The sequence below is a fragment of the Ailuropoda melanoleuca genome, chromosome 2 (assembly GCF_002007445.2).
Source record: "Ailuropoda melanoleuca isolate Jingjing chromosome 2, ASM200744v2, whole genome shotgun sequence".
Classification (NCBI taxonomy): Eukaryota; Metazoa; Chordata; class Mammalia; order Carnivora; family Ursidae; genus Ailuropoda; species Ailuropoda melanoleuca.
The window spans coordinates 69,117,133-69,140,648 of NC_048219.1; the positions used below are offsets into that span (position 1 = coordinate 69,117,133).

The 23,516-nt window shown below is 34.1% G+C and overlaps 1 protein-coding gene across 3 annotated transcripts in view; it reads left to right on the forward strand.

Annotated features, from left to right (window-relative positions):
- SLC35A3 (solute carrier family 35 member A3) overlaps positions 1-21,717 on the forward strand; it is a 50,878-nt gene extending 29,161 nt beyond the window's left edge. For 2 of the 3 annotated variants that reach the window (XM_034653972.1, XM_034653973.1), the window contains exons 3-8: positions 385-539; positions 617-739; positions 3,286-3,457; positions 8,472-8,590; positions 10,130-10,263; positions 16,124-21,717. In XM_034653972.1, coding sequence (XP_034509863.1) covers positions 385-539; positions 617-739; positions 3,286-3,457; positions 8,472-8,590; positions 10,130-10,263; positions 16,124-16,214 — 794 coding nt within the window. In that variant the 3' untranslated portion in view covers positions 16,215-21,717. The remainder of the gene's footprint in view (positions 1-384; positions 540-616; positions 740-3,285; positions 3,458-8,471; positions 8,591-10,129; positions 10,264-16,123) is intronic. The other variant, XM_019801293.2, reaches the window with a different exon arrangement.
- Positions 21,718-23,516: the final 1,799 nt, after the last annotated feature.

The window sequence follows — 23,516 nt, forward strand, 5'->3', positions numbered from 1 at the left end:
GTTGAGCTAATGATAAAATGAAATGCACAAAATACAAGTTCTTGTAATGTTGCTACTATAGAGTAAGAATACTCAGCTGAAAAATTAATACTTTGAGCTTTTGGTTATCATAAATATGTGTGCGTGTTGAGTGTGTGTGTGTAATCAATTTACTTGTGTTCCCTAATGAAAGAGTATAAGGATAATGCTCTTCTTAATATGCTACATTAGAGTATTTAACTTAGAAAAATTAGTATCATTAAAGGTATACTGTAGACCTAAAGGTATCTTAACATGTAGGACTGTTTCTGTTTTTTTTTATAGGTGAGAAAACAGGCCTTGAGAGAGGTTATATAACTTATTCAGAGTTACTTAATGATTTTACCCATTTCATGTTTTTACTAGAATGTAGCCTAAGAGCACTGAATCGAATACTACATGATGAAATACTTAATAAACCTATGGAAACACTTAAACTTGCTATTCCATCAGGGATATATACTCTTCAGAATAATTTACTCTATGTGGCACTGTCAAATCTGGATGCAGCTACTTATCAGGTACTTAAAATATATTTCTAGTAGTTCTTTTAAAAAACAACAAAACAGACAATAATATTAGCTGTTTTCTTTTTCAGGTCACATATCAGTTGAAAATTCTTACAACAGCATTATTTTCTGTGTCTATGCTTAGTAAAAAATTAGGTGTGTACCAGTGGCTGTCCCTAGTAATTTTGATGACAGGAGTTGCTTTTGTACAGGTAACTATTCAAGATAAGTATACCTTTCATTTTTATCACAGTTTCAAAACCTTACTTACTGTGCATGGAGAATATGGGTCTGTTAATTGTTGAAGCAAATAAATGCTTATTCTCACAACTGACATATTTTTTTGAAGGCTTCCTTTGAGCAATACTACACTGGGGCTGCAGCTGATAAATAAATAAAACTCTGATTTCACTTAGCCTTATACTCTACATGTATCTATCTTGTTACAAATGGCAAGATTTCATTCTTTTTTATGCTTGAGTAATATTCTACTATGTGTGTGTATATATATATATATATACACACACATCATATGATTTCACTCATATGTGGCATTTAAGAAACAAAACGAACAAAGAAAAAAAAGACAACTATACAGAACAAACTGATGGTTACCAGAGAGGAGGCAGGTGGAGAGATGGGGGAAATAGGTGAAGGGGATTAAGAGTACACTTACCTTGAGCCCTGAGTAATATATGGAATTATTAAATTACTATACTGTACACTCGAAACTAATATAGTTAACTGTATTGGAATTTAAACAAGGAAATGAATGAATGAATGAATGAAAGAAAATTTTAAAATTAAAATAAATAAAAATCAAATTATCTAACATAAAGAAATAAATCTAGTTAGGGAAATAAGATACTGCATATAAAACAAATCTGATTTTTACTGGATGTCTGAGCATTTGAGATTCTTATTGTCTCTCAGCTTCCCTGATATTATTCTTTCCTGGTTCTTCTCATCTTTCTAATGATTCCTTGTTGGGTTCCTTCCTGGGGTCCTCTTCCTTGATCCTTGATACTGATACTGGGGTTGCTGGTAGGCTTGTTCTTTCCCTTAAATTATATCTTTATTTTTGGATACATCATCCATTCTGTAGGTTTTTATTAACACTTAAATGTTCATGGTTCCTTGGTCTATGTCATTACCTGTAATTTCAGATTTGTATATCTAAAAACCTGTTGGATATTTTAGCTTGGTTATTCAATACACCTTATAAACTGAGCATATCCAAAACATAACTTTATCTTTTCTTCTACCAAACCTATTCTTGTTTCTATTTCTTCCCTCATTATTTACTCTGCCTCGGAGTTGGCCTAGACTCTTCCTGATGCTTGTACATCTAATCAGTCACTAAGACCTTGCTGATTCTGCTTTCTTTTTTTTTCCTAAGATTTTATTTATTTATTTGAGAGGGACAGAGAGTGCACACGAGCAGGGGGGAGGGGCAAAGGGAGAAGCAGGCTCCCCGTTGAACAGGGGGCCCTAGGAGGACCCAATCCCAGGGCCCAGGAATCATGACCTGAGCTGAAGGCAGACACTTCACCAACTGAGCCACCCAGGTGACCCCTGATTCTGCTTTCTAATACTTCTTGTTTCTGTCCTTATCTGTCTTTATTATCACTTCCCCAGTTCATGTCTTCTTTGTTTTTCACATGATTACCTCCTGATTTTTTTTTACTGCAGTCTTACCTGTCCCTCAAAACTCAAACTCCATGTAGTCACCACTATGGTTTATCTAAGATTTTATTTATTTGTCAGAGAGAGTGCGCACAAGCAGGGGAGTGGCAGGCAGAGGCAGAAGCAGACTCCTCACTAAGCAGGGAGCCTGATGCAGGGCTCATCCGAGGACTCTGGGGTCATGAGCCGAAAGCAGATGCTTAACTGACTGAGCCACCCAGGCATTCCCAGTATGGTTTATCTAAAAACAAATCCAATCATTTCAGTTTCCTGCCATCCAGAGTGTGGTATGTCTGTCACTTTCCCCAGAGTGTGGTATGTCTATCTTGAATAAATATTTTATTTTTAAACAATGCAAGCTTTTAAAGATTTTATTTTTAAGTCATCTCTATACCCATTGTGGGGCTCAAAGTTACAAAACCCTGAGAACAAGAGTTGCATGCTCTACCAACTGAGCCAGCTAGGTGCCCCTTGAGTTAAATATTTCTAATAATTATTTTTAAATGAGTATTACAAAAATTTGTCATTTCAATCCCATATTTTCATAGATATTACTAAGGATAAGGTAAAGTAGGTATTACATTTTAAAAAGTGAGGTGTTTTAAATTAAAATATCAAGTAATAAATAGTTCAGGTGGAACACAGATTTGACAAAAACTGTGAAGATGATAGTTTCAGGAACACTGATGTATAGGCTGAAGCCACAGTGGTTAACATGATACTGTGTGGACCTTCCATAATTACCAACAGCTCTCCACTAATTTTTGCTGCTCCAACAGTTCACACTCTGAATTTCTACAACTTATCGAAGCTGTTTTGTGCATCTGTGCATTTACTCATTCTCTTTCTCTTTTTTAGGGAATTTTTTTGGAATTGTAAGTTGTAACAGTAATATCACAATGGGAAAAAAATAAAATGATTCTAAGGTTTTCTTTCAAAAACTCTCCTCTGCAAATCCCCAAGAATGGTATTGGTTGCATTTTTATCTTAAGGTCTGAGAGTGAGCTCTAAATATGCACTTTGTAAAATATCATAAAGACTAAACTATAGTTTTGTTTTTCTTTTTGTTCAGTGGCCCTCAGATTCTCAAGAGCTTGATTCTAAGGAACTTTCAGCTGGTTCTCAGTTTGTAGGCCTCATGGCAGTTCTCACAGCATGTTTTTCAAGTGGCTTTGCTGGGGTTTACTTTGAGAAAATCTTAAAAGAAACCAAACAATCAGTGTGGATAAGAAATATTCAGCTTGGTAAGTTTTAAGTGCTTTCTAATATATTTTTTTAATGATTATATTGTTAGGTGTAAAGATTACTATATATCTTTAAATAAATAAGCCTCCCATAAAATCTGCCGTTGATACAAATATCTGGCGAGGTTTTTGCTTTTATTTTATTTATTTTTTTTTAAGATTTTATTTATTTATTCGACAGAGATAGAGACAGCCAGCGAGAGAGGGAACACAAGCAGGGGGAGTGGGAGAGGAAGAAGCAGGCTCATAGCAGAGGAGCCTGATGTGGGGCTCGATCCCATAACGCTGGGATCATGCCCTGAGCCGAAGGCAGACGCTTAACCGCTGTGCCACCCAGGCGCCCCGAGGTTTTTGCTTTTTAAAACATTGTATTTTAAATGAATGCCTTTTATTCTGGAAATGGAATTTTAGGTCTGTGACATAAGGGTGTATGTAGCATGTTTCAGTCCTCACTATTTGGAGATTTAGGAACTTTTATCTCGGTTGTTACAATTCTTAGGGAAGATGTTACAAATGACATATTTTCCTCCTGAAAAAGGAGATTAAAATACCTGGCAAATTTCAGTTATATAATACATGTTATTAACTGTTATCACCATGTTCTATATCAAATACCCACGATGTACTCTTTAAATATCTTACAGTTTTACTTGTCAATTTTACCTCAGTGAAGCTGAAAAAGAAAAAAAAAGATACTTAAATGGAGAAAGCCTGAAATGATGAAATTTTCATCTTTGTTTTAAAATCTTAATACCTCTTTTTATTTCAAAATGTTATGTATTAGCTTTTAAATACTGCGTCATTTTTGTAACTGAAAGTAAATAATTTAAAACAAAACACACCTCACATATTGAAGGATTGCCTTTAAACAAATATTTTTTTAAGATTATTTATTTATTTGAGAGAAAGAGAGAGCAGAGTGAGCGAGCAAGAGACTATAAATGGTGGGGGAGGGGCAAAGGGAGAGGGAGAATCAGATTCCCCAGGGCTCAATCCCAGGACCCTGGGATCATGACCTGAGCTGAAGGCAGATGCCCAATCGAGTGAACCACTCAGCCACCCCTGAACAAATATTTAAACTATTTATATACAGTATTATAACCTTTAATTCCTTATACAAAGATTCTAGCATTTAGTAGTCCTGGTATATATTCATTCTGGGAAATGCTACATGTGAGAGACAGCTCAGTTGCAAATCAACCGTTCTATCTTAAGCCTCTGTCCTTGTGATTTTGAAGCTCATCTTTGGAAACATTTTTTTTCTGTCTACATCAACTTAACAGGTAATATCATGACTCCCTTGGTAGCAGTCCAGCCCTCCACAGTGAATATCTATACTCCTAATTGGCCTATATTTTAAATGAAACCATCCCAAACAAACCTTCCAAATTTAATTAGTCCCTCTTTCTAGCTGTTTTCAAATAATGTGATAACAGACAAACTAAACCTTCATTTTTATCACAGGATTTCTTTCAGTTTCTGTGCAAAATTTGCAGAAATATAGCAAGTTGGGTTTTTTAAAAAGAATATTTGAAGTAAATACTTTTAAAGATTAAATTAGCTTCTTTTTGTTTGTTTGTCTAGAAGGAAAGTACAGAGGCTTGAAAAGCACCAACCAATTTAATTCACCATTTCAGAAACAGTGCATCTGTAGTATAGTGGATAAGAACACTTGATTTTGTGGTCAGACCAACTCAAATCCTGATTTCATCACTTAAGCACCTGTGTGGCCTTAGGGTTGTTACTTAATCTTCCTCTGCTTCACTTTCCTCATTGATAATTATAGTAACTTATACTATAACTAACTATAGTGTATCTATATAGTAACTATATACTATAACTAACTATAAAACTTAATTATAGTACTAACTCCATATGTTGCTATGACTAAATGAGTTAATACTTGTAAAGTGTTTAGAATAAAGTACCTTACATAGTAGGCACTAACATCAGCATTTATATAAATATGCAAATACCAGGAAAGAAAAATATTAAAAGATTGTGTGATTGCCCCAAATTTTCTTGAATTATAAGATACAAACAAAAAGCCAGAATTCATGATTCTGTGGTACGTCATGGGTTTCTTATTCTTTAATTTGACCTCATAACAATCTAGTGAATGGTAAGCTAACTCAGAGTTTCGAATAGGATATATAAATAAGTTGTAGATAACTTGAGATTACAAAAACAGATATTAAAATGTTTATTAAAAACTTTAATTATTTGAGAGAGAGAGTGAGAGTGTGCATACCCACATGCATGCACTAGTAGGGGGAAGGGCAGAGGAAGAAGGAGGGGGAGAAGCAGATTCCCCACTGAGTGTGGAGCTGATTCTATCCCAGGATCCGAGCCAAAGTCAAACGCTTAACCAACTGAGCCACCCAAGTGCCACGAAATTAAAACATTTTAATAGCATTTTTCAAGTATCAAACTGTCAAAGACTAGCAAATTGATAAGATCCAACGTTAGCCAGAGAGTGGAGAAACAGAAACTCTTATTACCTATGATTGCCAGGACTGTAGATTGATATAATCTATTGGATCTCATATTGGGAATGTTTAACAAAATTTTAAATAAATGCTTTAATGCAAAAATTCCGCTTCTGGATAAAAATTTATTCTACAGATATACTTACACAAGAGCACAAGGATAGATGTTCAAGGTTATTTATTTTAGTATTGGTTATAATTGTAAAAAATAGAAAACACGTAGAAGATTGCTCAAATAAATTATCAGTATGATTAAGTGCAGTGGTTAAGATCATGGAGTCCAGAGCCACACTGCCTGGATTCATATCCAGAGTCCATCACTTACCAGCAGTGTGAGTTCAGACATGTTTATTTAACTTCTCAGTGTATCAGTTTCTTCATCTATAAAATGCGCATCAGAGTATCTACCTAATAGGATTGTTGTGAGTTAACATACATAAAGCACTTAGAACAACTTGTGGCACATGATGTTATGTATGTATTTCAGATTATTATTATCCATACAATGAAATATTATACAACTGATAGAATACAATAGACCTGTACATACTGACATTTATGTAACCTCTGTACTATATACCTTGTTTTGTCACTATCAAGTATTATTTTTATTTATTTATTTATTTTTAAAAAGATAGGTTGATTGATTGATTGATTGATTGATTTAGCATGCGGGTGGGAGGAGCAGAGGGTGAGGGAGAGAGACCCTTAAGTAGATTCCACCCAGAGCACAGAGTTCACAGAGCACAGAGCCCTATGCAGGGCTTGATCTCATGACCCTGAGATCATGACCTGAGCCAAAACAAAGAGTCAGCTGCTTAACCAACTGAGCCACACAGGTGCCCCTCAAGTGTTAGTTTTTATAATTAAAACATAGAAAACTAATACCATCATGTTTCTTTTTGTATTTTTTATTTTTCCAGTTTTGTAAGTTTGTATTATTTTCATGTTTAAAATTAGACATCTTAAAATGATTGATATACACCTGAAACTGATATAACACTGTATATTAACTGTACTGGAATTAAAATAAAAAATTTAATTAAAAATGATTGAGTTGGCAGGATGCCTGGGTGGCTCAGTTGGTTAAGTGTCTGCTTTCAGCTCAGGTCGTGATCCTAGAGTTTCAGGATCGAGTCCCACATCGGGCTTCCTGCTTGGCAGGGGGCCTGCTTCTGCCTCTGCCCATTGCCCCACTTGTGTTCTCACTCTCTCTCTCAAATAAATAAAATTAAGAAAAAAAAATTTAAAAAATGATTGCATTGGCATAAATAAAATTAAGAGAACATTTCATATCCCTTTCAGTTCCTTTCCATCATGGAATCTTCAAGTAGTTACGGCTTTATAAAAAAATTGCTTCACCCTTCACTTTTTGACTACAAATATTACCAGACACTACTCTTAACAGGTGGTCCCTGCAGGCATTCATTTCTTTATAGTTTAGGATTGGTCCTAGAAATCTCTTAGATCTAGTAGTTATGTGACAAACTGTGGTACAGCTAAGGAGTGCAGGAGTGAATAAGACATAGTTTCTCTTCACTGAACTGGCTTTCCTTTACAGTGAGACTGTAGTAATGACAGTTTCTGATGTTGTGTGACTATTTCTTAGCTTTGAAAATTTGGATACTACTTATTGTACTTTCAAAACTTCTTAATAAGGAAAAATGCAATGCCACATACCTGAGCTTTTATATCTGCATATATAAATATGAATATATGAAAATTCAGAGCTAGCAATAGGAAGGTACGAGACAATGAATATGCCAAAAGTGACCATTTTTCAAATATTTGAATGGGACAGCCATGTAGTCATGTAATGTAAGCATTATATGTATTTTAAAAGTTTTTTATTTATTTATTTATTAGAGAGAGAGACCACGAGAGCAGGGGGGAGGGAAAGAGGAAGGGAGAGGGAGAGAATCTGAAGCAAACTCCACACTGAGTGTAGAGCCCATTGAGGGGCTTGGTCTCACAGCCACAAAATCATGACCTGAGCTGAAACCAAGAGTTGGCTGGTTAATTGACTGAGCCACCCTGGTGCCTGAAGCATTGTATTTTTTAGTGTTCCAAAGTTGGTAATCTCTGCTCTTTTCTATATTTGTCTTATAGTTGTAATATAGTACTAAGTATAATTTTGTTAGATTTACATAAATATCCAAGTAAAAGATTTTTGTTTAAATTTTAGTTACTTATTTTTTTAAAAGATTTATTTACTTATTTGAGAGAGAGAAAGCAGGGGGGAGGGCCAGAGAAAGAGGGAGAAGCAGACTCCATGCTGAGCAGGGAGCCCAAACTGGGGCTTATCCCACGTCCCCAGGACCCCAGGATTATGACTGGAGCTGAAGCAGAAGCTTAACTGAACTGAGCCACCCAGGTGCCCCCCAAGTAAGAGATTTTTTAAGTAGTCAAATTTTATCAAAATGAAAAGCTAAATATAAAATTATTTGGAAAGTCTATGGAAAAGTATTTCTCCAGACAAACTAAATGACATATGACATAAACTTTATTATTATTATTATTTTTAGGTTTCTTTGGGAGTATATTTGGATTAATGGGTGTATACATTTATGATGGAGAATTGGTGTCAAAGAATGGATTTTTTCAGGGATATAACCGACTGACTTGGATAGTTGTTATTCTTCAGGTAAAGCATTTAAAGTCTTATATTTAAGGCTGATAAACTTTATTTTAATGGAGATAACCACAGTAGCTTCTGATGTATGATGTGAGGGAAAAAGAGTCCTCCTGTTGGTGTTCTCATTATATCTGGTTTATTCAGGGAAGTTAAAATAGAACTGGTCTTAATGCCATAATGAAAACTTACTTTGAAAAGGTCATAAATGAACTTTATGGCATTTAAATTTGACATAATTAAAATCAAGTGTAAGAATAAGAGAGTTGAAGCTGAAAGCAAATACAACTTTTGATTTTTTTACGATTCTTGTTGTATAGGAAGTCTGTGATCAGCCCATTAAGGCTCAAAAGCAGATCTAGATATTTAAATCTGTAACAGTTAATTGCCATATATTGTAGTTACATATTAAAATATTCCTGTCAAATTATCTAAGTTTGTAATTTGAAATTGTTAAAGGGTTGAATAATTTCATCATCAAAAATACACTTGATTACTCTGGAGGATATAAAAGTGAAGATACAAGTCACTGTCCTCACAAAGCCTTTCTTTAGAGGTATTTGAAGCTGTAAGAAGCAAGGTCTCTTACAGAAGTTGGGTGAAGATAGCAAAGGATAGTTGTGTTTTGAAAGCAGGAAGGATACTTCTATTTTTAAAATAGGAGAAAAGGAGACAAGGATAAGTGGAAATTCAGAGGAAATTTGAAGTAGAGATAGGGTAGTCAAGAGGGTTTGTATGATGGCTTTTATCCTAGCAGAGGGAAGCCCTCTTCTGTAAGACTTGAGTAAGATAAAGAAGGTTTGGTATGGTTGATATGAGGGTGCCAGGAGGTAATAGAACATCAATTGCAGTGAACTCAGTTGGCATAGTTTGTGACTTTCACTAATAATAATCTTTTGTCATGTGAAGAGGTACAGTGAAAGTTGTTAACATGGGTAATCCAGATTTAGGATTTATAAGTAGAGTGTGGCAGAAAACAAAACTATGTAGTATGGTAAAACCTCATTATTTAAGTAGTCACAATTTGGAATATGAGAGGGATTTGGTAGAAAGTTCTTTCTACAGTTTTTTTAGGAAGAGCAATCTGACAGCAATAAAAAGTAGATTGGTGAGAAGCTGGAGGAAGAAAGCCAAGTAAAATAAATTTCAAGTTACACTTTATTTTTCTTCAAAAGTAAAAACATTTCACTGATCTGAGTGACCAGTCATTCCACATTTGTCTGAACAAGTGATGTTTAATTACTAAATTGGTTGAGGGTAGTTGTTTTAGTCACAGTATAGTCAAACTATATTATAACAAACTGCAGGTTACACTTGTAGTTACTTCATTAGGTAACTTTTGAAATAAGAGGGCTGTTGAACAAAGCTTGGAAGTCTATTGGTTATAGGATATGTTTAATAAAAATCACTTATTATATAAGTGATTATTATTATAAAGGGATTAAATTTATAGGACAAAAGCTTAAAGCTTCATTGAGTAATGAGATTGTTTTGAGAAGCAGTTTTATATATGTTTAAAATAATCTTTTAAAACTTTTAAAACTTTTGCAGGCACTTGGAGGCCTTGTAATAGCTGCTGTTATTAAATATGCAGATAATATTTTAAAAGGATTTGCAACCTCTTTATCCATAATATTATCAACACTGATATCCTATTTTTGGCTACAAGATTTTGTGCCAACCAGGTAATCTTTTCTATGTCTTTAAGTCTCCAAAATATATAGAAAAATAAGAATTCTTAATAAGATCGGTATGAAAAATTTTGTTTTATTACAACTTTTGAAGAATAGTAAATAATAGAAATAATAGTAAAAAAATCCATTTAACGATCTTTTTTTATTTTTAAAAAAATTATTTAAATTCAATTTAGTTAACATATATTGTATTATTAGTTTCAGGGGGAGAATTTAGTGATTTCATCAGTTGCATATGACACCCAGTGCTCATTACATCATGTACCCTCCTTAATGCCCGAGACCCAGTTACCCTATTCCTCACCCACCTCCCCTCCAGCAACCCTCAGTTTGTTTCCTAGAGTCTCTATGGTTCACCTCCCTCTGTTTTTATCTTTTTTTTATTTTATTTATTTATTTTTAAAGATTTTATTTATTTATTCGACAGAGATAGAGACAGCCAGTGAGAGAGGGAACACAAGCAGGGGGAGTGGGAGAGGAAGAAGCAGGCTCATAGCAGAAGAGCCTGATGTGGGGCTCGATCCCATAACGCCGGGATCATGCCCTGAGCCGAAGGCAGACGCTTAACCGCTGTGCCACCCAGGCGCCCCTATCTTTTTTTTAAAACATTTTTAAATTTAAATTCAATTAATTAACATATAATGTATTATTGATTTCAGAGGTACAGCCCTGTGATTCATCAGTCTTATAATACCCAGTGCTCATTACATCACATGCCTTCCTTAATGTCCATCACCCAGTTACCCCATCCCTCCACCCACTCCCCTTCAGCAGCCCTGTTTGTTTCCTGTTATGCAACTGTCTTTTTAAAAAGATTTCAAACTAAATGCATAAAAGAAAATCTTCCACTAGAAAGTTTTTATACAAATTTGACTAGCCAGAGTTTTCCCAATAGATTGGAAAATTTTTTCCAAACTTTTTTCCCCAAAGTAAAATATCATATAAAGAAGTTCGTAAGTCATATAAAGTTATAATATAAATCATATACTGGCATTTTTATGTGTGGAATTGATGTAAGTAAAGCCAGGAGAGTAGATGGCATTCTTGAAGAGAATAGTTTATGCAGAGAATGTGGTGCATGAGAAAACTCTTTTAGGTGGTGGCAGGAAGAAGAGTAGTTGGGAAGAGAATTGCAAAAGGAATGATGGGTGAGGCAGGAGACCTAGGATGTGCAGTGTCATGGATGCCAAGAGAGGAGACAGAGTCAGGAAGAATGAAGTGTGATTAATACCCATTACAGTTGGTATTGAATGTCCTATTATTTTTTATAATTATTAATTTATAATCCCAAAGTAATGAGATTATATCTTAGTGGATTCCAGGTTACTATTCTTCATTTTCCTCTAACTTCACTCCCCTCCTCATCTTCTCAACCTCTATACTTTGGAGTCTCCGAAAGATCTGTCCTTGAACCTCTTATTTACACTCCTTCGGGTGATCTCTATTCTCAGGGCTTTAAATACCACCTGTATGCTGATAACCTTCCTTTCCCTACCTTTCCCTCCCTCCCTCCCTCCATTCCTTCCCTCAGTTCCTTCCCTCCCACCCTCCCTTTTTCTTTCCTTCTTTCCTTTCTTTATTTCTTTTTTTCTTTCTTTCTTTTTCTTCCTTTTCTTTCTTTCTTTCTTTCTCTTCCTCTCTCTCTTTCTTTCTTCTTTCACAATTTGAATTTTAGGCTCGTATATTTAATTGCCTATTTGACATTTTCCCTGGAATGTCTACTACATAATTCATTCCCTATCCTTATAAGGGTTTCCCAGTTTAGTAAATTTTAGTATATAGCAGCACCTCCATTCTTCCAGTTGCTTAGGCCAAAATTCTCCTTGACTTAAACAGGAACAGTTTATCCATAGTAACCTAAGAGAAGGCCTACAGATATGGATGTAGACAGAAAGTTAAAATATTTGGAATTTCTTTAAGTTCTGAGTGAAGTGAGAAGTAAGGTCATCAACTTCTCTTTCCCGTTCTCTCAAACACATCATTCTAATCTAGAAATAAAGCCTGTCACCTCTTCCTTTTTAATATCTCTAGAGTCAACCACTTCTCACAACTTCCACTGCTACTACCCTGGTCCAAGACATATTCATTTTATCATCTGGATTAAGGAAATAGTCTCTTGATTTATCTCCTTGTTTCTTCTTTTGCTCTGTCCCCCTACAATGTTCTCCATTCAGCAAACAGACTATTTCCAATGTAAATTAGATCATATCACCACTCTGCTCAGAAACCTTTTGCTTTTCATGTCACCTAAAAGTTGTTATTCTTAATGGCCTATTTGATATGGCCCTCAGCTACCTTTCTGTCCTTATCTGATATTACTTTCCTCTTGTTTACTTTTTCCTCCCTCCCTTCCTTCCTTTCCTTCCTTCCTCCCTCCCTCCCTTTCCTTCGTTCCTCTTTCTTTTCCTTCGTTCCTTTTCCTTCCTTCCTTCCTTCCTTCCTTCCTTCCTTCCTTCCTTCCTTCCTTCCTTCCTATCTACAGTAACCTCTTTGCCACGGGCTTTACTATCCCTTCAGTCATCTTGATACTCATCCCCTATGTATTCACATGACAAAGTCCCTCACACCTTACATCCTCAGGTCTTGGCTCAAATTTACTCTATCAGGAGACCTTGCTAAATAAAAGAGCACCCCCCCCCATTCTAACATTCTTTTCTCCTTTCTTCAGAAGATTTATTACCATCTTATAAGTCAGCAAGACCAGAGCTTGGCCTATAATAGGTACTCTGTGTGTTTGAATGAATGTTCAAGATCTTAAAATACAGCTAGTAAAATTCATTTGTGTTATTGAGAGTGAGATAGGATTATGGATGGAATGTGGCAGCAGAAAAACATAATATGCTCTTTATATTTCTATATCGAACATTTATGGTTTCATTCTTCTAGCAACCTGGACAATAGGTCTGGGACACACATGTTGAAATGTGTAATTTTTCTGAGGCATGAATTTAAAAGTATTTCTGTTTCTAGTTTGGTATGGGAAAGACTAGCCTAACAACTAGGATCTATATCTTAATGATCCTTTAGCCTCTATTCATTAAATGGGGGAAATTACGTGCTAATGTATTATTTGTGTGTGTTTGGAACTTTAAATTATTTTAATGTTTTGGAACTGTGGATTTTTAGGGTACATTTAAAAAGGCATACCTTTAAAAAAAATAACACCTCATATAAGGCTGTCAACTTTAAATCTTTGAATCATGCAGGGAATAAACAACAAACAAGTAAATGAAAAGGTAAATCAGTAGAGGGACAAAAGGTAGTAGTTTGTCAAGTAAGATATATACCTGCACGTAAATCCATGTTTCTGAGGGACTATGAAAGGTATGTTGGGATGAAGATAAAAAGAGAAAAGACAGTGATTCTGTTATTATTGAATGAATGAATGTTTTGACACTGAGTCAGATGAAGGACATGGATTATTTTTCTTATCCTATAACTAGACCCTCTATCTTTATGTATTCTTATTTTTGTGAAGAACATCTCTTAAGCAATAAATACAGTGACCTCTGTTCCAAATGTATTATTTTCCTTTGTTATCCCCATTTCACTTCCTAAAACCGCTTTGTTTTGTTGCTTTCTCAGAAGTAGTTCTCCTGTACTTGCCTTTCTGACTGCTCCTTTAGTAACCTATCAATCCTTACTCACCCTCTCATTCATCTCATTCACTGCCGTGTCTTATCTGTCCTCTCTATGAAGATAAGTCCCAATTTCACTTCAACTCTAGATCCCTATTTTCAGCTGACTGCTAAACATCTCTGTTGGTATTATATCACCAGTATTCGCTTTCCTAACTTATTTTTCTAGTGTTGATTATTTTGCTTACTGATATTAACCATCCTTGCATTTAGGCTTGTTTATTCTTCTATCAAAAATTTATTAAGTGTTCACTATGCCTTCCTTTTACTGTACCAGATCCTGGAAAAACAAGAATGTATGAATGAGATATGATTTCCTCTCTCCAAGGAGATCACAGTGATTAGAGAGATAGACATGTGAATAAATGAGAATTTTATGATCAGTATATACAACTCTGTTGGAAATCAGGTGCTTAAATCCTTGAAATAATCATTGTATTCTGATAGTTTTTTCCCCAACAATTTTTTTTCTCTCAGAACCATCTAAAAATAGCTGTCTTGACAGGTGGGGGTTTTCTGACATCATTAGGTATTCTAGTAGATCCTGTTAGAAATTTCATAGAATGGATTCCTGCAGTGGGTAGAAAATTGGATCAGACAGCTTTTCAGTTGAGCATGTGATTCTATGTAATTCCAGAGGTCCAGAAAGCTAGGTAAAGGTCAGAATGCCTGACAAAGTTTTCAGTCAGAAGCTTATCCAAAGCCTAAATAATTATGAAATGTTCCTATGGTAGTAATTTTCTTCAAGAGGTATTGAAGGAAGTTTTATGTTACCATAATCTTACATGTGTACCTGCATCCAAGGCTTTTGAAAAGTTGCCCATTTACATCAAGCCAACACTAGATACTTATCACAGCAGATAATTATTGAGCTCCCTCTATATCCTAGGCACTCGGGGTATAATGATGAGTGAAGAGCACATGGTTAAGCAGGGGTGCAGATGTGTCAATAATGCGTCATTTATTTATTTATTTTTAAAGATTTTATTTATTTGACAGAGATAGAGACAGCCAGCGAGAGAGGGAACACAAGCAGGGGGAGTGGGAGAGAAAGAATCAGGCTCATAGCAGAGGAGCCCGATGCGGGGCTTGATCCTATAACACCGGGATCACGCCCTGAGCTGAAGGCAGTCGCTTAACCGCTGTGCCACCCAGGCGCCCCAATAATGCGTCATTTAATATAGTGTAATAAATGTTATCATAGAGTACCTCTGCCTAGAGTAATGAGCCTTGGAGACATTGGATCTGAGTTATGAATCATCAATTTTCTTGGGAGAAAGGACATTGCAAGCAGAGGAAATAGCATCTACAATGACACTGTCCTCAAAGGCACACTGTGTTCACTGAATGGAGTGGCTAAATTATAGATTGGGTGGGTGGAATATGGGAGATGAGGTCAGAAGAACCACATTAGGAAGGGCCCTTTATGTCATAATAAGGGTTGTGATCTTTTTCCTTTATAGAACAAATGTTTATTGTGGTAAAGCTCATGGGAGTGACTTTGGACTGTTAATAGAAACTTTAAAACCAAAACTAACTCATGTCCCTGTAATAGTACTTTGAAGAATATACCTCCACTTTAAGTTCCAGTACCAGTTTAAGTTCATGTCCAGTTTATAATAAGTTATATTATATTTCTGGATAGATAAAATAAAGAATGAACTGAGTCTACCTGCATTTTAAACTGAACTTTACTAAAAAAACAAACAAAAAACTGAACTTCACTTTGGTCTCAAAAGAATGCCATTTTCTGTTTATATTTTCAAATTTTTAAAAGTTGAGATCTTTTATTATTCAATGTATTGCAGGCAAAAGACATATTAAGGGGAAATACATTCAAAACATTTTTGCTTTGGGAGACAATACAGTGCAGTGGATGAAAGTATGGGCTCTAGAGTCAAACATACCTAGATTTGAATCTCGTCTTCCACTTAAAGCTGTGGGACTTTAAGCAAGTTACTTAAACTCTCTAACCCTCAGTTTCCTCATATATAAAAAAATGAGGATAATACTAATACTTCTTCATAGGGTGCTTATAAGAACTAAATGAGAGGCATGTAAAACTAGAATGTATTAAGTACTCAGTATTTGTTAGCCATATTACTGGAACATTTTTTCCCCAAGTTCAAATTGTTTTTATGAGAAGAAATAGAAAGAAGTTGTTTTGCCTTTAATCTGATTATCTCTTTTTCATTTTTTCTTCATCTATTTAGTGTCTTTTTCCTTGGAGCCATCCTTGTAATAACAGCTACTTTCCTATATGGTTATGATCCCAAACCTACAGGCAATCCTACTAAAGCATAGTCGTATACTGTCTTTAACTGGTTTTTCACAATGGTGCACTAGGAGTCTCAACATTAAGCTTGCATAGAGGACTTCTACAGATTCTAAGAAGATATCATCATGCTGAATCTCATCCTATTGTTCAAATGGTTTGAAAATATAAAAGTTTAAGGATTAAATATGTGTGTATGTTAACGAAATACCTATTATATCTAGAAATCAAAGCTCGAAAGTATTTCCAGGGATTAGAATAATTATCGGAGAAAACTTGAAATCTGAATTTAAAAAGATTTTACCTTTTGATTGCTGCAGAAATGTCCTATGCACTCTTTGCAAGAGCACACAACAAATGTCAGATACCAATTTTTGCAAATTAGATCTATTTAATCTTATTAAATGTTTTTTATCTTTTTCTGTACAGAAATATCAAATCACATGAAATATTCAGAGTTTGAAAATTAAAATTGCCTATAAAGCTGTGAAGAAATAGAAGTATGATTTGAAAAACATTTTCATGTTATCTGAGATTTTTATATTTATACAAAAGATTACTAAAGAAAGGATTGCTAAATGTCATTTGTTCAACTACATAAAAATTGATAAAGTTATGTCCTGGGTCTAATTTGTGAGAGAATAAAATTCATATTTAAATTTAATGTAGGGAAATACACACATCTATTTCTCCATCTACATTCTAAGATCTTTTAGTGCTTTGAAACTGCTGAAAGCAATCCAGTTGCTCCTGTGCTAGATAGTAGCCAGAGACTTTTGCACTAATGGAGTTTTGTCCTTAATCTCTTAATTGTATTTCCTTTCTGTAAATCAGATAAATCCTTAATATTTCTTTAAATTAAATATCTGTATGTGGTAATTTCTATTAAAGTTTCAAAATGAATTTAAAAGGATTAAATACGTAATAATTTAATTATTATTGTCTAATATCTCCACTTGGAGAATTCTGAACTATCAAAGCATATACGGTACACAACTAAAATGTTTTCAAATGAATATTTTAGTCATTGATCTGTAAAAACTCCTTTAATCTACAACTGTTAAAAACAATAACCAAAATAATAATAGTATAGATGTCAACAAATTGAGACCAAAATGACCTTTCTTAGAGACATTCCAGATTGCTATGATATTCTATTATTTTAAATGGCACTACAGCTATGAACTCAAGGCTGCTCAGAACTTTTTAGGCCTCTCATAAGCCCACCATCCCCAGGAATACTCTGGGCACATGTCTGGGAGAGGTGGCGAATTCTGAGTTCCCTCTCTGTGGCCCTGTAAAAGCTGCTGCGAAGGAGCCACCACTTAGGTTTAAGATAGTGGTTTCTTTTCCATTTTGATTAGCACTGGAGTTGAGGTTGTAAATTACATGAGTTATTTAATAAGTTGGTTCAAGGGGGAGAGAAAATATAGCAAAAATGGTAAAGTGAATTGGTGGGCAAGAATACTTTCTAAAATTGGAATATGGATTTAATTTAATTATTGACGTAGATAGAATTACCTATTATGTATAAGAAGTATTTTACTTTATTTTTTCATTCATGCTTTATATATTTTTAAAAGTCTCCCATTCTAATAGTATAAAAACTGTAAAAACATAAATATTTTTATATAGTTATAATGGATTTTGTTAAATAGAATTTGGCTCAAAAATACCGTGTTACAAACTTTTGGGTACTTTTGGCTTACTAGGACTGGCTGTGTTACTTTGCTTATGCAAGCCACATCTCTACAGGACAGACCTAATCTATTCCATTCAGAGTTTAAAAGTGATTAAAATTACAAAATATCTTAAATCAATTTGCTGGTGATTCCAAATTGGAACTAACTAAACTTTCTGGAAGCTTAACCTACGATATTGAGTGACCATCTTTTAGAGTATTTGTTTAATAACTTTACCACATTCTGAACATGGTGTTTTTACATTGTAACAACATTCAGACTAACATCCTACTATCTACTGCTGAATGAAATCTAAGTCCTGCAAATGCAAAGAATTCAAGAATAAATATTAAGATTTATGTTCAGCCCACATGGAAGTGCTAGTTGGGTACTAGTATATATTAATTCACTGTACATTTACAACTAATTGTTAATTCAGGCTGCATGTCCCTTCAAAGAATGATAAAAGCAAATATTGGATATTAGACATGTTAGTTACCATAATATATTTTCTGGTGTCCAAAATAACACAATTTTTAAGATTCCCAATAAAGCTTATAAAAATAGAATCAAGAGTTAAGAGAACGGACAAAGTAGTCTAAAGCATATTTTCAAACCAAACTTTTATTAGACAAGCTTAATTTGTATTTTGCTTTTCTAGTAGGCTTAAAGATGTTACTAGAGATTGGGTTGTGTAGCTTATAATTTTTAATTCATAAAGAATCGTATTTGAGAAGGGGAGCCTGTATCCTAGATCATGTCATTTATACAGATAATGCCATTTTCGAATGTGTGTGTGGTGTGTGTTTTGATGACCTCCAAAAGCCTTATTGTATCAATCTTATACAATGATGACTCCTTGATTATTTAAATTCTTACTTTTTAAAGCTTACTGGTTATTACTCAGCTACTTGTTCATTATAAAAATGTCCTAATTCATGGGAGAAGAGTGCCAGTTGATAGTTCTGTTAAAAATTAAGAATATGGTATTTGGGAAGAAAAGTTTGAAATTCAATATGTAGATGTTTCAACACAGTAATATTACCAGTTCTTTAGTAAGTGTTTTTAGGGAAGTTGTAGACTACTTTTATGGTGGAAATTATAGTTTACAGATGCAAAACTTAAAATGCTTCCATCAGTTTATATTGAATGTCACAATCTCATAGAAGGAAAGGTAGTTTGATATTTAAACTAGATTCCGAGGAGACAAAATTTGAAAAGAAACTAATTGACTTTGTGCCCAGGAGACTTGGTGTAATATTGATTATTATTAAGAGTTGATACACTTTTCCTACATATCAAATTATTGGACTTTTAAAATGTCATTGTATAGTCATTCAACTGAGTTTTGTTTTGTTTTTAAAAATAGGGCTTAGCATCGCTTATTTTATTTACATTTTCATTGTTATAATATTTAATTACACGGGGATGTATGCTTTACATAAAAGGTCTATAAGTTATTTATGCTATATTGAAAGTCATCTTTAGACTTTCCCAGATATGTGTAGCATATTTAAAGTAATTACAGGACCAAAGAAAAAGCACCTTTATCAAAATCTGGTCCTATGTGCCTTGCTTTACCAAATACCTGACTTTTCTGGAGGATATTACTGTAATTCACTACTTTGGACACATGGGGAAATTGACGTTTTACGAATAACTTTAATTCAATTTTTTGGATATTTCAACATTTGCTCTTTAAATTCATTATCTAACAGAATATTAAAATAGGTATATTATTATAAACATTAGTAAACAGTACTTATTTAAATAAATTATGCACCATTGCTCCATCATTGAGCTTTTGAAACTTTAACAAATGTATATAGCTGTCATTTGGTTGTTTTCTTATTATGAAATATAATTTACTGTGATTTTAAAAATATTTTTTTAATGGTTTGAATTCTGAATTTGTTTATATGTCTATGTATTTCATTTGTTAGATTCCTTTGAGTTTGGGAATGTGATTTGTATATTTAAATTTTTTATGGACATCATTTAGAAGAATGTATAAATTGGTCTTTTGTTAAATGGCTTTTTAATGGATCAGTTTCTCTTTGTCATTTTTTGGTATCCAGTTATTATCTATTTAGTAGATTTAAGAAAAAGATTTTCATAATTAACCATATAAATTTCTTCCTATATTTCCTTGTTTCCCTTGTCACCTGTGTTTGACTTAACTGAATTAGACTCCTTTCTATATATCAGAAATGACTCCCTGATCCTTTCCATATCTCTCTAGTTACCTTTATCATGTGTGATCTTCCTTTTTTCTAGCCTATGCTCTAGCATGGAAGACTGGGTTTTATTTAAACTAGTTAGAACCTCTCTATCTGTGTGATAATATCCTAATTTTTTGTTGTTGTTTTAAATAAATTATCTCTTTGCTAGCCTCAAGGTTAAGTAATTACAGTAATTGGTACATATTTTCTTCATAAATCATTGAATATAATTGCTTCTATTGTGACTATCAATTCAGTGTATAGAGATCAAATAATAAGCAATATAAAGAATGTCATTTCCACCTCTATTAGTGAAATAACCTTGTACAAAATGCTTTGTTTTAATAGATCACTAAAGAGTATCAGCACTTTATTTATTTAAGAATATCAGCATTTTAGAAATGGATACTTTGGTTTCTTCTTGTGAAAAGAATTAACTGAAAATCTTTACATCTTTTCGGAATTGGAATACTTCTTTTATTGGAAGTATATCCAATCCTTGAATCCCAGTGCTATGCAAATAAACTTCATAATTCAAATCTTATAGATAATTACTGCCATTCAACAGAGTCAGATAGTGACCAGCATTAGTAAATGCTGTTTCTTACAGTTCTTAAATTTGAATTCCTTCAAAGCAGGATTGATTATTACATACATATTCCAAAAAAGAAAATAGCAAAGAGAAAATAACTTGCCTTCAAACCCCAAAGATGCAAAATTCTACTATAGTAGAGTGTGTCTTGGTGACTGCAAATTCATGGGTTTTCCAAATTTACCTTCAGGTTCAATAATTCACTAGAAAGACAGAACTTCCTGAAAGCTATTACACGCACAATCACGTTTATTACCAAGAAAGGATGCAAATTTAAACGAGCCAAAGGAAGAGGCATATAGGGTAGAATTTAGGAGGGGTCCAAATTCCAGTTGTCTACTCCCTGTGGGGTCCTGGACAGTATTATCTATTCCTGGCCACAGTATACACACAGTATTACCAATCAGGAAAGCTCACTCATGCTTTGGTGTCCAAATTTTTATTGAAGCATTATTACTTGGCATGATTGATTCTTTGCCCACATGGTTGAATTCTCCAGTGCCCCTCTCCCTGGAAAACTGGCTGACATCAAGTTACAGGGGTTCATCCTGAGACATCTTGTTAGCATTAATTATCAGGTATGAGGTCCTAAAGATGTAGGCCAGAACTTTCTTGGGGTAAACCCAAATTCCTTATTACACAGTGACCATTTATGTCTATACACATTCTTCTGAATTGATGAGGATGACACAAGCAATGAGAGTTGTTTATAGAGACTTTCACACTTTATGATTTTAATTTCAGAAATGTTGTCAAATGATTCTGAACATATGACTAGAGGGTAGAAAAACGTTTATAATCTGATACAGTGCTAAGTAGCACATATCGTATTCATTTAGCTTTCAGTTCTGATGTTAAATGACTTTATAAATGTGGAACTATTTTTTAAAGAACAATAAATTATACTGTATATTAATATACAATTTTGAGCTTATTTGTTATTTATTTTATTTTCTGCCATTTGAAAATCACAACATGAATGCCTCTCTGGAAGAACTTCTTGCTTTTACTGATACTTATTTTTTTAAAGTATGTTACATGGTAATACAGTATTTTATTTATTCTGTCCATTAACAACTAATATTTGAGAACATTTATAATTTAATGGAATTTAATCTAAAAGAAGTTCAACTTGCTTTTTTTTTTTTTTTTTAAGATTTTATTTATTTATTTGACAGAGATAGAGACAGCCAGAGAGAGAGGGAACACAGCAGGGGAGTGGGAGAGGAAGAAGCAGGCTCATAGCGGAAGAGCCTGATGTGGGGCTCGATCCCAGAACGCCGGGATCACGCCCTGAGCCGAAGGCAGACGCTTAACCGCTGTGCCACCCAGGCGCCCCTCAACTTGCTTTTTTGACATTTCAGTACTGGGTATAATTAAGAGAGACAGCCACAATAGTTATGGTCAAAATTATTACATCAAAAACATAAATGCTTGGTGTTAGTCTGTATAGAATTCAGTTTTTGGCATAAAATTCTTTGTAAGAAAGAACTTTTGGTTACTTCACTAATAGGAATATCTCTTAATGCTGGTATGGCCTTTTCTTAGTATTTCCTCTGCTCTTGATTTTTAGCATAGTTATCTATGATTGTATGAATGGAGTTGAATGGAGAGGTACTCATCATGTTTATCCCCAAGAAGGGTACATAACCAATTACTATAGTAATGACAAGGTACGTGGGCAGTGTAACCACCCAATATTTTTGAGACCAGTAGGTTAACCCTAAGGAATTTAGCCAAGATTCAGGAATAAAAGCCCCCAAGATACATACTGTGAAGCCAAAATGAGAGCTTAAGAACAAAGCCATAAATCACTCCTGGCAGTGGTGATGATGAATTTTCCACCGTTTTCCCTGTGGCTTTAGACAATCTTGGGTCCTTCAAGCACACTTAGGCCCCTCCTGGCAGTTCAGCCACTTCAGCACCAAGTCAATTTTAAGCTAATTTCAAATTACCATTAACCATCACTATTATAAGAAAAAGTTAACAGAATAAAACTGATAGCAGTAGTTCCTTTGGCTTCAGTTAATTGGTAAGTCCGCATTTCCAATAATCCTTTGCTAGGGTTAAGCAGCAGCCCTCCATTGGATCTAACCAATTTTTCATTTATGAATTCATTTATTCGTTTAGGATTTCTAATATGTAAAAATAACTTCTTTAAAACAAGTAACATATTATTCCTTTGGAAATAGTTTACCAGAGAAATACACTTTCAACCTTAAGTAGACCTCACTGAAGATTTAAAAGAACAATGGATATTGTTACAGTGTTTGGGAGTAATCATCTGAAAATACACTCTTGTTAAAATGTGCTTGAGGGGTCCCTGGGTGGCACAGCGGTTAAGCGTCTGCCTTCGGCTCAGGGCGTGATCCCGGCGTTCTGGGATCGAGCCCCACATCAGGCTCCTCTGCTATGAGCCTGCTTCTTCCTCTCCCACATCCCCTGCTTGTGTTCCCTCTCTCGCTGGCTGTCTCTATCTCTGTCAAATAAATTAATAAAATATTTTAAAAAATAAAATAAAATAAAATGTGCTTGAAATGTGAAGTATTTAAGGGGTTTAGTTAAATTTGCTAAATTAGACTTAAGTATCTTTAGCAAAATCTGTGAATGTGCTTGTTTTATGAGTTTGCTCTTTCTTTTAAAAGCCACTGCATGTACAAAAACATGATTTTTAATAATTGAGAGTTTACATTTTCTCCTTTAGGCTAAAGTTTTATTATGTTCTATTTTATTCTGCATGGATAGTAAATACAGCAATTAAAAATTGTGATACTACGGGCTTTTTATAATATATGCAAGTTCCTTTAATAGGTTTTCTAAATATTATAGCCAAAG